Here is a 13,965-nt window from a genome sequence, read left to right as displayed (position 1 = left end):
GTGGCGGTGGCAGTGGCGGTGGCAGTGGCGGTGGCGGTGGCGGTGACCGTGCTTCCAGGTCCTACATAAGAGCCTGCTAGGCACAGCGCCAAGAAACCCGTTTGTCAGCCGGGAGAAGTAGCGATCACTTGCTGGGCATCTGTTACCTGCCAGGCACTATTCCTCTGCTTTACCTTTGTTTTTCAATCTCATCTTCACAACTATCCTATGACCTCATTCTATGGACAAGGATGCTGGCCTCAGATGGTGAAATCACTGTCCCTGCATTGTACATTATTGAGTAACAGAGTCAACTGTAGACCCAGTGCACACTGACTTCTGAACCCTGCCCTGGCTATTTTTACCCAAGCTCTTCACAAAGCAGAGATCGATGCACATCTGCAGCTTGCATGTATGCTTCTAATCTCAGACTTTTGCTCCAGCTGCCCTTGTTTGCCCCAGAAGTCCTCAGCCCCAACCTCTATGGCTTACTTTATCCTAAAAGGAGAGATTGACTTAGCCCACGCAGGAAGCCACTAATTGAAGTTCTGTCTCACCTCGGCAGCATGGGAACTTTCAGCGAGTTCCTGGACCCCACCAGGGAGCCAGCAGTGTCCCCAGCCGCCAGCCTCCTGTCCTGCAGGGAGTGTGGCTCAATGCTCTGCCTGCAGCACAGCCCAGGCAGTGAGGGCACAGTGCAGATGGCAGGTGTCTCGAAGTCCCGACAATGCCTCTGGAACCCAGATGCAGCCCCACCACATGGACCTGGGCTGAACACTGGCATCTCTGGGGAGGGCACTGCGAAGCAAACATGAAGCAAAGGGCCAGGAGGGAAATAGGCACCCTGGGCTTCCAAGCACCCTTTCTGCACCTACAGGTTGGGTAACTTTGACCAGTCACCTAACCTGGCCAAGTCTTACCTTTCTCCCATGAGAGGGGTAAAATAATTACACTGTGGTGAGTTCCAAATAAAATGGTGTGTATACAAGCCTTTGGTTTTAAAATGTAAAGAAGCCAGATAGATGTTGGTGACCATTCCTCATGATCATTGCCTTTATGTTAAATATATTCTTTATGTTAACTACATCCAGGCATCAGAGTAGGCTATCAAGTTATACCTGGCTGATTTCAACAAGCTTTCTTCGTTGCTCCTTTATGCCCAGCATAGGACAACGCAGGGTCCTTATTCTCAGGGAGCTTTCAATCTTACTGGGAAAATCACGTTCTTGCTGATAAACAGCTGGAAGACCAGATGTCGTTAACATGCTGCTTAATAGGCAGACTGAAGTTTTGAAAAGGGGGAGATTAGTGTAAGAACAAATGGTGGAACCAGGGGTTGAGAATTGAAGCAGGGGCAGTTTCTGGAAAGGCAGAGGAGAGGGACGGGCAGTGAAATCGAAAGGAATGGTGTGAGCCAAGAGGACAAGCATGCACGTGTGTGTATGAGCTTGTGTGTTCCAGTGGGGAGATTTGGGGGGGGAGGCGTTCAGAGCATCCGGAATGGAGGGAGGAAATACTGTTTAAACCTAACGGCAGTGAGTCGGGAGGAGGGGAGGGGTGTGATATAACAGGGTGGGTTCTGGGTTCAGAGACTTGCTTGCAGATGGCTGTATTACAGCAAGCTAGGCCTAATGGACTTGGTTCCCCCATGGACAAAACAGGGATCCGAATAGTATCTCTATTACAGGTAGTATCTGTGGGGTTTCCAAACGGTGTGCCAGGGTGCTCCAGGGCTCTGCAGCAAACTCACAGGGGGCACTGCGGAATGTTGCAGCTTTTCAAAGGAAAGGGTAACAAGTGTGTGAACTACTACTGCCAGGTTGTTTGGGTATAACTACTGAAAAAATGGAACGCTTAGGCGTTTCTTTGGCATTAGAAGTGCTGTAAAAATATTCCAGAGACAGCAAAGGTGCCGTGACAGAGACAGTTTGGGCACCTGTCCTGTATCATATCAGCCTATAGCATGAGGCTGCTGCCATCATTAAATGGGGTCGTGGATGTGGAACCCTCAGCATCACCAATGGCAAGGAACAAGAACTGAGTGAGTGTCAGCAGAACTCAGGCGGGACACTGTGAGTTTGCTGCCCATGGCTGTCTGTAGAAGATTGGGGGGGGGGGTGGCTATTGTCCGGGTTCATTTTTTGACCTCTAAGTTTTCCTTTCTTTCATGTTTTTTTTTTTTTTCCCCCTCCTCTGCAGGGACAATCTGATCATCCAGTGATTTTTGTAAGTATGCTTCAGATTCTGGGGGTCTCTTTTCATCGAGATGTTGATTTTCCCGCATCTTGCTCATAATGATTAAGGCCTAAGGGAGAGTGCTTCGTTCTGGAGTAAGCAGTGACCATAGAGCATAGCAGATGAATTTTTAATCATTTAGAAAGAAGTTGCTTTTATTCTCTTCTGTGCTGCTTCGTCTCACATGGCAGAGTAAGGTTAAGAGGAGTATTTTTAAAGGTTGAAGTAATTTAAGCTCCTTTCCCAAACTAGGTGAAAAAGACTGAAAAGGAAAGGATTTATTTAAACAAATGAGCACCGCTGCCGGGGTGGTTCCCCTCACCCTCCTCTTCCTCTCCTGTCCTCACTTCCTCTAACAATTCCAGACCTTCCCAATAAGGCAGGACCAACTCACCTCAAACTGCTTGACTTGCTGGATTCAACGGTAGCAGAAGATGAGGTTGACCACTGGTTGTATCCTTAAGTGATCTGCCTGTATGGAGGCTTCTGATTTGGTTAGCACTTGACACTTAGCTTTTTTTTCTTAGAAGAATAACCTGTAGGTTTCAACCTGGAAAAATAAGTAGTCAAGCCAACCCGGGGAATTTGGTCATATTTTAGTGTTGGAAATAGAAGCAAGTGTTTCAGCTGGTGGGCTCCATACACTTTCTGATCATTCATAACATCAGCTTTTGATGAAAAAATATTTGACTATGTACCTATATATATGTATATTTACGTACTTATAAGTTATACATATGCTACTCTACTGATATGTTGTGTACTTTATAAGTTCCACAGAATCTTAAAGGAGGAGATAAAATAGAAAATAGAAATAGAACGTTCTTTTCTTCTGGCATCTCAGAGAATTGTCTTGCTCATCTAGGGGGATGCACCATCACCCTGCTTTGGAGTCTGCTGGTCTGGTTGACCCAAAACAGTGATTGCACTTGTGTCTTCCCCAAGGTTAGAGAGAGAAAATGTAGGCAGGAATCATGAGACTTGCATGGAGTCCCAGGTCTGCCATCACAGCCAAGGTCATCTTGGACAAGGTTACAGAGCCCCTTTGAATCTCTGTTTGACTGTAAAATGAAGGGGTGACCTAGTAATGGTTCCCAACTGGGGGTTCCTTTGTTTCCTATGGGGCATATGGACATTGAATGGACATTTTCATGGACAAGCTTCAGGGATGCTGCTTTCCCTGCAGTACATAGGACAGACCCATACGAGGAAGATTTGTGCAGCCTCACAGTCATTGCTGCCCTTCCTATGCAACTCTGAAAGATACTTTCTAGCCTTCTGTAACTACTCAGGGAATAGAATCCCCCCCAACTCTTGCCTCCCCTCTGACCTGCACAGCTTTCCTCAGGGCCATTGAAAAAAGTGTGTTTGGAAGATAGTACTTCTCTGTTTCTTTGGTGCCTTTCATGTAATGATGATGTTAGATGTTCCCAACCAAGGCCCAGTCTCGACTTGTAGAGTCAACTGTGTAGTCGAATCCAAGGTTATTAGCTACCAACAAGGTCATTTTAGAGCACTCATAGAATTTTGGTGTTGAAACTTTGACCCAGAGAAGTTAAGTGGCATCTCCAAAATCACAAAGCTATTTGGCGCAGAACCTGGGTCTCCTGGCTCCTGGTCCAGTGTGCTCCCACTTTATGCTTTCTTTCAGCTCTGCTCACTGGATGCCCTTAAGGTATAGTAGCTCCCTGTTTGGACTAGCAAGCAAGACAACACCTAACTTCATTTCTGGAAACAAATGACCTGGGTTTCCAGCAGTAGGAGAAAAGTATGGCATGAAAGAGGATAAAGGTGGAATCTGAAATCAGGGTCAGAGATTTAAGTTTAGAGTTATTCCACATGGTTTTATTGTTGCAAAGAGGTATTCAGTTAAGAGTAGTTTCAGCTTTTTAGGGGTTCCTTGTATGTAGCTATCCAGATTGTTTTTGTACATTGGGTCATATATTAATTAGAATAAAAGTCTAACAGTCCAAAATGCCAAGATAATAGTGATCCTAACAAAATGTTCATTCATGTTTCCTTCCTGATATAACCTGTTTGGTTATAACCAGTTTTGGTGGCTTGTCTCTGTCAGAAACCCAGAATCCTTCCATCTCATTGCTCTGCCAACCATTCTGGTCTACTTTCCCATGGTCCAAATTGGCTCACTGGCACATCCACATTCTAGCCAATAGATTTGGAAAAGAGAGAAGAGAACAAGGATGGCCCTTTCTATTAAGGGATAACTCAGAAATTGCCCTCAGCATTTTAACTCAAATTCTACTGGACAGATTTTGGCCACATGGCCACAGTTAGATCAAGGGATGCTGGAAAATGTAGTCTGTGAGTGGTGATGGCCCAACTAATATACAAGGGTTCTATTATAAGAAAGGAGAGGGGCAGCCTGAGTGGCTCAGCAGTTTAGTGCCTGCCTTCAGCTCAGGGTGTGATCCTGGAGACCAGGGATCAAGTCCCATGTTGGGCTCCCTGCATGGAGCCTGCTTCTACCTTCTGCCTGTGTCTCTGCCTCTCTCTCTCTCTCTCTCTCTCTCTCTCTCTCATGAATAAATAAATAAATAAAATATTATAAAAAGAAAGAAAGGAGAGAATAGGTATGGGGGACAGTTGTCCCTGTCATACTGTGAATGGAGGAATGAGACCCGTACAGCAGATGTGGAAAAGGCAGTTGGACATCTGAAAAACAAGGTGCTAGCCTAAAAATTTGATATGCTGTGTTTGAGAGTTGGGAAACTGGAAGCATATTATGTTATCATGTGTCTGATGAGGGAAACCAGACCCATCGTTGTGTTACACATGGTGTTGAGCTTTCTTCTTGGACTTAGTGAACTAACTAGCCTTGCTTTTTCTCTTCTATAGATGTAAATTCTTTGATCACATGCCAACCAGTGAGGGTATTGAGAAGACAAAGGGGGCAGATTTGGGGGGTTTTGATTTTAGAAAAGGCTAGGCAAACACAAAGCAGGATTATTTTGCAGCAAACCATCCAGCTTTGCCTCCTCATCCCCCCAAAAAAGGTGTGAGAAGGGCCCAATGGAGACTGTTGAATTTACTCTGGACTCTTCATAAAAGCAATTTCTCTCACTGTTTCTCACTATCTTGTGTAGAAACAAAAGCCAAGAGAGAAGCATTTAGACTTGTTCTCAAACCTCCACCAGGTAACAAAATGCTGAGTTTTTTAATTTCAAAAAGAACATATACACTGTCTTGTCTAGTTTGATGCAAGTAATTATAGAACATTTAAAGATGGAAATAGAAGGTTTGTGGAATTATATGGTATTTTTAAAAATAATCCAAGGGTTATCACTAGTCACAATATAGTGAGAGATTACATTTGGGAGGATTGATGTCAGAGGAAGAAGTGTTGGTTAAATCATTGAGTGCAGTTCCCCTACCCATGGCCCCAGCTCCTCCATGCCCTTGACCCTCACTTCCTTATGACTGTTAATCAGCTGGTCAAAACAGGAAAAGACTGGAAATAATTGGCTTCTGGGAGGGTCACCTTTTACCTATCTACCTATCAGAATATACCTGGGCTAAAGGCAGTGCTGATCTTCCATATCTAATAAAGAATTAGTGTTTTTAGTTTAGTTTTGTTTTTTACTTTTTTTTATTCATGAGAGACATAGAGAGAGAGAAACAGAGACATAGGCAGAGGGATAAGCAGGCTCCATGCAAGGAGCCCAATGCGAGACTCGATCCTGGATCCGGGGATCATGCCCTGAGCCAAAGGCAGATGCCCAAGCGCTGAGCCACCTGGGGCATCCCAAGAATTAGTTTTTTAATCTACATAAGCAACTTTGGCAAGTCTAATGTCTCTTGGTTTTCAGTGATAACTTCTAAATTTTCAGTACATAAACTTCCATGTTTGTGGATAAAATAATAATCTGGTCTTTAGTGTTTATGATAAGTGTCTATTGATTTAAATATTATTTATTATTTTATTTAATATTTTCTGTAACCTGTATTATCAAATTAGAACTTGGGCTTTGGAGTAAAACAAAGCAGATTTCAAATCTCCATTTTGTTACTTAATAAGTTTATGTTCTTGAGCAAATCATTAACTTTTCAGGGATTCTGTTTTCTCCTCTGAAAGTAAAGTAGGAGTGATATCTATCTCATAGGACTGAAAGAAGAATTAAATCAGACTATGTGTTCCTGGAACAAAGAAAACACACAATCCATGGTAATAGTAGCTGTATTTAGGATTGGCTTATAGCTAATATCTATAATAATCTATAACCATAGCACTCCTCCCATAGGTCATCCAGCATAAGGACTTCACAGGGGGAAAAGATTCTAAAGCAAAAGGCTGTGAGGGCATTGGTTTGAAAGTGTATTTTTGCTCTCATGGGAAGAGCTGGGGCATGGCTGCCGGGAGAGAAGTGAGAAGCCTTATATCCACCTGCTGCCTCCAGTCTCTTAATCTCTGACTTGATATGGAATGAGAGGACAGATAGTGGAACTGGGATGCACAGATGGAGGGAGTTAGGGCAGGCAGGGGGCTGCCATATGTTCAGCCAAGACCCCTTGTGCAGCTGCACAAGGATAGAGTGGGGAAGAGAGGAAAGGAGGGGAGGATTGGAGACAGACCCCCTCAGGGAGGCTGTAGAAATGGTGAGGTAAGGAATCAGAGGAAGTGGAGGAAGACAGCAGGTATGAAAAGCACATGGAGATGGTTGGAGGGAGGTGAGTAAGAGAAAGTCAGCGTGTCTCTGGAGTTGCCAACCCCAGGGCCTGGGACAAGGGTGCTGAGGCTGTTAACCAAGATGGAGGGGTCAGCAGTAGAAGCTAGTTCTTGATGAGGTCACCTGCTTCTGTTGGACACCTTGATTTGATTTCTTTCTTTCACTCATTCACTTTGCTTCCTTCATTTATTCATTCATCAAAGGAGCATTGCTTGAGCATTTGCTACCTGTCTGGTAATACTTTACTAAGCTTTCAGTTGCCAGAGGAGTAAGAACTTGCTCCTGCCCTCAAGTGGGTGGGGAGAAGGTGACAAATAGACAATTAAAATCTAAGGTGAGTAGTGCTAAGATGGAGGTTCACCAAGGACACCAGGGAAGCATAGAGGAGGAGCGCCTCCCCAGACTGGAGGCTGGGGGGTCAGAGAAGTGAGGTAATGTCTCAGCTGAATTGAGTCATGAAGGATGAGCAGGGGGTGAGCCAGGCAAGTGTGGGAGAAAAGGGCATTTCGTGGAGACAGAGCAGCAGGTTCAAAGGCCCAGAGGCAAGGAATTGAATGGTATAAATTTGAGCCCTGCCAAGTTCTTAAGTATGACTGGAATATAGAATGCAAGGAAAGGAGGGGACATGAGATGATGCTGAAAGGATAGACAGGGGGCTGCAACTATGCTATTCTAAGGTGATTTTATTTATTTATTCATGAGAGACACACACAGAGAGAGGCAGAGACATAGGCAGGGGGAGAAGCAGGCTCCATGTAGGGAGTCCGATGTGGGACTCAATCCTGGGACCCCAGGATCACACCCTGAGCCAAAGACAGACACTGAACCGTTGAGCCATCCAGGCATCCCTCTAAGGAGATTTTAAAATGGGAAGTGACACGCTCATATTTGAGGTTTAGGAAGATAAAATCACTGTAGCTGGTGAAGTCTACACTGGTGGTGTAGGCAGCATGGGTGGCAGGGAGAATCGGAATATTGGAAATCACTGTCATAATTATGAGGACTTGGACTTGTGTTTATGAGGACAAGATGGCCTAAACAGATTCAAGTGACGCAAAAGAGTCCTGAGGACGGACTTGGTAACTGGCTGAATGGTGGTTAGAGAGGAGGGATGAACACAGAGAAGAAAATGTCAAGAATTTGTGGTTTGGGTAACGAGAGAGCAAACACAAGAGGAGAAGCAATTTCTTATTTTGTTTTTCGTAGCAGGAGGAGAAGCGATTAGTTGAGCTTTGGTTATATGGAACAGTAGGGGCTTGGTAGAGAAGTTCTAGAGGCAGTTGCAACCCACATCTAGATGTCAAGAGGCAGGTCAGAGCTGAGAGGCAGATTTGGGAGGTGTCAAGTGAAGGTGGTGCTCGAAGCTAAGAAAGTAGTAGATGAGCTTACTCAAGTAAGACTACAGAGTGAGAGGGTAAGATGGCAAAGGATGACTCCCTGAGAAAAACCAACACCAGTGGGGCAAGCAGAGAATGGGGAATGCATGGAGGATATTGTGAAGGAGCAATGAGAGAAGTAGGAGACCAAGGAGGAGCAGAGTCATGGCTTCTAAGGGAACCAAGAAATTTAGGAAGCAAGGGTAGGCAACAGTATTGAAAGATACACAAAGTCAAGTACAGAGAGTCATTCCCATTGGATTTACTACAAAACTGTGTGGTAATTTTGGTAAGAACAGCTCAGTAGGTTTGTAGCACAGAGAGGCATGGTGAGGGATGAATAAGAGGTGAGGAAGTGGAGGCAGCTCCTTTAAGAAAGTTGCCCCTGTGGAGAGGGAGTGGGCACATGGGTGCCAGGGGAATAGTGACCATTCTTAAGGTGGGAGAGACTTGAGCAGCATAAATACTCACATCACACCAGAACTGGGTAGGTGGGGGAGGGAGGGAGTTACAGGAGAAGGGGGACAATAGATGGAATTCAGAGCACAGGGGATGAGCCAGGCCCTGGACCAGGCATTTGTATACCGGATGCCCATTAGCCTCAGCTGAGAGCTTTATACTGACACCAGGGCCCTGCCTTCCATGGATCCTTTTTTTTTTTTTTTTTTTTAAAGATTTTATTTATTTATTCATGAGAGACATAGGGAGAGAGGCAGAGACATAGGCAGAAGGAGAAGCAGGCTCCCTACAGGGATCCCCGGACCCCGGGATCATACCCTGAGCCAAAGGTAGACACTCAACCACTGAACCACCTAGGCGCCCCACGGATTCTGATGGAAGTAGCCTGGAGTGGAGCCCAGGTGCCGGTATTTCCTAGTGATTCTAACGTGCACTCAGGTTAAGGACTACTGTCGTGAGTATTCCACAACTCTTTGTTGAATCCTTTTAAAAAGATTTTTCTTGATCAGCGGGTGAATTGTCCTTAGCAGCAATGAATGTCTGATCATCTACAGAGGAGGTCGTGAAGACATACGAGACAGGATCCCTGCTCTCCAGTGGCTCACCATGCCATAGGAGAAAGAGACATAATTTGTAGTATATAAAAGTACTAAATTAGTGGCACAACAGTTGGTGGGTAAGATCAGGTCTGCGAGGTCAGGTGTCATGGGGAAGGTTTGGACCTTGGAGGAGTGGGAGAACCGAGGTAAGCAGGGAAGAGGAGGGGCCTCCTACATTCAAGACGGTAATCATTACAACCCATTTCTTGACGATATCCTCGGTACCAGGTACTTTACACACGCTATCCCAGGTATGATAGCTATGCTAGATAGTCCTACATCAACTCCATTTTACAGAAGAGGAAGCTGAGGCTTGGGGGTTGATATCAAGGCCACAACTAGCACTCAGTGGCAGAATCAGGATTCAGGCCCAGGATTGGTTGATTCCAGAGCCTGTGTCTTTTCCATGGTAGTGTGCTGGGATTGATGGGATCCAGACTCCCATGTACTATTTAGCACCATAACCCCATGGGCATGTTGCTTTTGCCAAAGCCTCAAGTGGAGCAAGTCTTCTTCAGCTGGGGCCTTCTGGTCAGGGACATCTGTGCGGTGAAGTTCATATATATCCTTCGTCAATGTGGAGTCCGGGGACCAGTAGCAGCACTTGGAAACTTCTCAGAAATGCAAATCCTTTGGCCCCTTCCCAGATGTACTGAATCAGAAACCCTGGGGGCCAGGGAGGAGGGACAGTGGGTGGGGACGGGAGAGGGCAGGCCCTGCAATGTAAGAAGCCCTCCTGGTGATTCTGATGCAGTTTAAAATTTGAGAACCAAAGTTTGAGTCCCTACATTATTGGTACAAATCAAGACCTCAGTTTGCTGTTGTGGCTAGTCTCTGAGCATCTGTGACATGCAAATGGAGAGAACGAACCCATGGATTCCAACCCTGGAAAAGATTGTTACTTGAATTTTAGCAGTTCAGTACTCTGATCAAAGAACTCAAATGTTAAAAGCAAGATCTGATAGTTCTAGAACAGGCTTAGTTCTAGAACAGTGGATAGATTCCTATAAAGGGTAATTCTCTAGTTGGAGGGAATATGTGATGGTGTTTTCCTCTTTGCAAATGTTAAAACTTGGGCAATCCTAGAGAAGCCAGTATAATCTCTATCCAAGCAGCTTCACAGGACCCTCGAGATGCAACCCTTATGGAAATTGTCTGGTTCTGCTCTAAAAGAACTTCTGGTCATTGACGCATTTCCTGTTTGGTTATTGACAGGAGGAAGTGATTGGAGATTTGAAGCCAGGCACTGAATATCGAGTGACCGTAGCAGCTTACAGCCAGACTGTCAAAGGGCGGCTTAGCTCTCCTCAGTATGTTACCACTTTGCCCCAAGGTAAAACAGGTTCAATTCACTCAGAGTAGAAAAGCAATGGGTGCTGTTCATTCATTCCTTCACTTGGTATATATCAGTGAGGACCTGCTACTATGTGCCAGCCACCGTGGTAGGCTCTGGTGGGGAACAAAAACAGGCACAGCCTTTGCCCTCCTGGAACTTAATGGGGTGGGTCAAGATATTACCTCCTTAGTGTATAGTCACGGACTGTGGTAAATGCTATATGTTGCTGTAAGAACATGTAAAGGGAGACACCATGTAGGGGTGAGGTAAGAATTCTCTGGAGAGATGCCGACTTGTAAAGGTCTGACCAGTAAGGGGGAATCAGGAAGGGGAAGGGGAATGGGAGAAGACCTGTCATAGGCAGAGGGAACCCAACAGAGGCTCATTGAGGTGGCACTGTGCTGTGCTGGACACTGGGGCACAAAGCTGGCTCCATCATCATTACTCACAAGCTCATCGTGGAGAGAGAAGCAAATGGTAGGTGAGTAGCTCCAGGACGTCCGTGGTCTTCACAGTGGGCTCTGGGCTCGGGAGCACTTGGAAGGGAGCACCTCCTCCACCCCAAGGCTCAGGGAGGATTTTAGAAAGGTCCATACTTTGGGCCCAAACTTTGAAAACTACATAGGATTCTGCTAGAACAAGACGGCAGGGGAAATGTTTCTGGCATAAGCAATATTATAAATAAAGACTGGGAGATGTGAAAGTCTGTGAAAATAATAACAGCAGGTTCCTTGGGGTGATAGGATTGTGGGTGACTCTTTTATCTTTACACATGAGGGCGTGTCCCAAATGTCCTACCATTGGTATGCATTCTGATGTTGGGGCAACACACACATACACAAAAATTGGACATAAGTGACAGTAATGCTATGCATTTAATTTTCCTTGCAGGTGTCAATTCTGACATGCAAACAGAGATGAAAGGTTGCTAGGAGGTGGGAGTATAGTTGAGGGTTTTAACACACCATTGTGTGCTCCAGGGCCAATGGGGTGCTCATAATTTAGTTGGATTTTTAGTCAAGGGGTTGGGGAAAGGAGGGAAGACCAGCTCTCGTTATCTCAAACCTTACATGGTGAATCCAGTTGTGATTATTTTTTAATGTTTGTTTGGTTTGAATTTTGAGGCTGTTCTGAACACAGATGTTTAGGCTGTAGGAAGCACCCGGGCTCTTTATATATTAAAAGTTTCCAACAGCAAAGACCATAGCCAACTCTAGGTGTCCACTCTCCCGCCTAGATTCCTGCCTGCCTCCAACAGCACCCCAGCAGCCGCACATCACTGTGGTCTCTGATTCTGAGGTGGCCCTATCTTGGAAACCTGGAAAGAGTGAAGGAAGCTCTCCCATTCAGTACTATTCTGTGGAATTCATTAGGTAAGTTTGTGTGTCACGTTCAAGAGCTATGTGTATCGACCTCAGGTACTCCGAGCACAACAGAATACTACATGGCAAGTGGTCTCCACTGCATGTGTATTTAAGAGATGACAAAAGGGGGCACCTGCGTGGCTCAGTCACCATCTGCCTTTGGCTCAGGTCATGACCCCAGGGTCCTGGGATAGAGTCCTACATCAGGCACCCTGTTCAGTGGGGAATCTGCTCTCTTTCTCTCTTCTTCTGCCTCTCCTGCTGCTCATGCTCTCTCTCTCTCACAAATAAATAAAATCGTAAAAAAAAGAGATGACAAAAGCTTGAAGACCTATATTTATACTCTGTCCCTGGGCCAGCACCTGTCCCATGCCTATTCAGGTCATCTGGTAAACCCAGCACTCACCTTAACCACATCCTCATCACTCCTCCACCATCAGGACTGTCCTAGGCTTTGAGAACTCCTGAGGCATCAATTGCCAACGAGCCTCTTGCATTTCAAGCTTGAAACTTGCCTACTTGGCTTTGGAACATTATACTTGAAGTAAATATTTGATGGTGATTTTTCTAGAGGGAGAGGAAACACAAATAAATATAAATCATTATTTCTCCCACATCTTTATTGCTGTGGGGCAGATCTCTTGATTTGGTTTCCACTTTATTCTCTCATCTACCTCTCCAGTTCTCATTTTTCGGCTTATCAGAGGGTAGAAGAGTGATGAGGAATTCTTGCCTAAGCTTCCAGATACGAAAACATGGATTCTCAATGCTGCTATGTAATTGTAAGCAAAAATAAATAAACAAAACAAAAACAATGCCCACATGCCCCTGCCCACATACACACATACACACACACACCAAGCAAGAGGAATTCCCAATCGAAGCCCCTTCCTCTGAGCTCTAGTGGTGGTTGGAGTATGAACCGAAGACATTGCATGCAATGTCTGTGGAATTAGTGTTCTCTACATTAACGGTGGTGGGGTCTCTCTGAAGCCTGCTGCTTCGTGGATTCAGCAAGAAACTAGTCCAGCACCTCATTCCTGAGGCTCTCTGAAGCTGGGGCCCAGTGGTTTTGCCAAGGTTTTCATGAACTCTGCTCTGTGGCTTGACTTCCTTGCCTATTCCTCCGGAGTGGAAAATAGATTCTTGTTTCTTCAGAGAAGTACCGTGCAGAGTATCTCAAATGCTTGAGTACAGAGCTCGTTTCAGGCAGGACGTGTTTGACTTGCAAGTGGCAGAAGGCTGGAGGGTGAGGCGGTCATGTAGTGGCTCCTGTGACTCTAAAGTCCAGGGCAAATCTCGATTCAGGGAAGATCTCATCGGTGCCAAAGTAGCCATTTGTCCCCATCCATCTCTGTGTTCTGCTTTCCCCTTTATTGACTTCATTTTCATGCTTTTCTGGTGTGGTGGCAAGAAGGCCAGTTGGCACCGAAAACTTGCCATCCACTCGTGTAACTCCCCACTGGAAAAGGGTGGCCATTTCTCCGTGAACCCATTGGAGTCTCAGTGTGCACTCTAAGGGGCCAGGCTTGGGTTCCTCCCTCTTCTCTGAGCCAATCACTGTGGGCGGGGAGGGGGCTACACTTACTGACCTGGCATTTGTCATTTTCTGAGCTCTGGAACTAAGGACTAGTGCATCTTTTCACACCTGAAGTACATGGATTGAGAGAGTTTAGAAGGATTGGTTCCTCAAGGAAACCTATGGCGCTATTGATGAAAAAAGGAAAGAACAGATGCTGGGAAAATTAAGGGAGGAAAAAAAAAGATGCCCACTGCAAAGCTCCAGACCGATGTTCATCATTGAGGATAATCTACAAACCTGCTGTTTAGCAAATTTGGTAGGCAAAGCTGGAGTGTGCCTGGAATGGAAAAGATTCTAATCCTGGTTCTGGTAGTAGTTAAACACGAAACACTGCAAGTCCTGAAACTTCG

At 45.5% G+C, this 13,965-nt stretch overlaps 1 protein-coding gene across 2 annotated transcripts in view; it reads left to right on the top strand.

Annotated features, from left to right (window-relative positions):
* The window catches only part of EGFLAM (EGF like, fibronectin type III and laminin G domains), a 181,967-nt gene that overhangs the window by 65,178 nt on the left and 102,824 nt on the right, over positions 1 to 13,965 (top strand). For both annotated transcript variants that reach the window (XM_077896164.1, XM_077896165.1), the window contains exons 4-6: positions 2,179 to 2,205; positions 10,549 to 10,666; positions 11,907 to 12,042. In XM_077896164.1, the coding sequence (XP_077752290.1) occupies positions 2,179 to 2,205; positions 10,549 to 10,666; positions 11,907 to 12,042 (281 nt within the window). The remainder of the gene's footprint in view (positions 1 to 2,178; positions 2,206 to 10,548; positions 10,667 to 11,906; positions 12,043 to 13,965) is intronic.

The sequence above is a fragment of the Canis aureus genome, chromosome 4, assembly GCF_053574225.1.
Source record: "Canis aureus isolate CA01 chromosome 4, VMU_Caureus_v.1.0, whole genome shotgun sequence".
Classification (NCBI taxonomy): Eukaryota; Metazoa; Chordata; class Mammalia; order Carnivora; family Canidae; genus Canis; species Canis aureus.
This window is presented reverse-complemented; position numbering and strand designations above follow the sequence as displayed.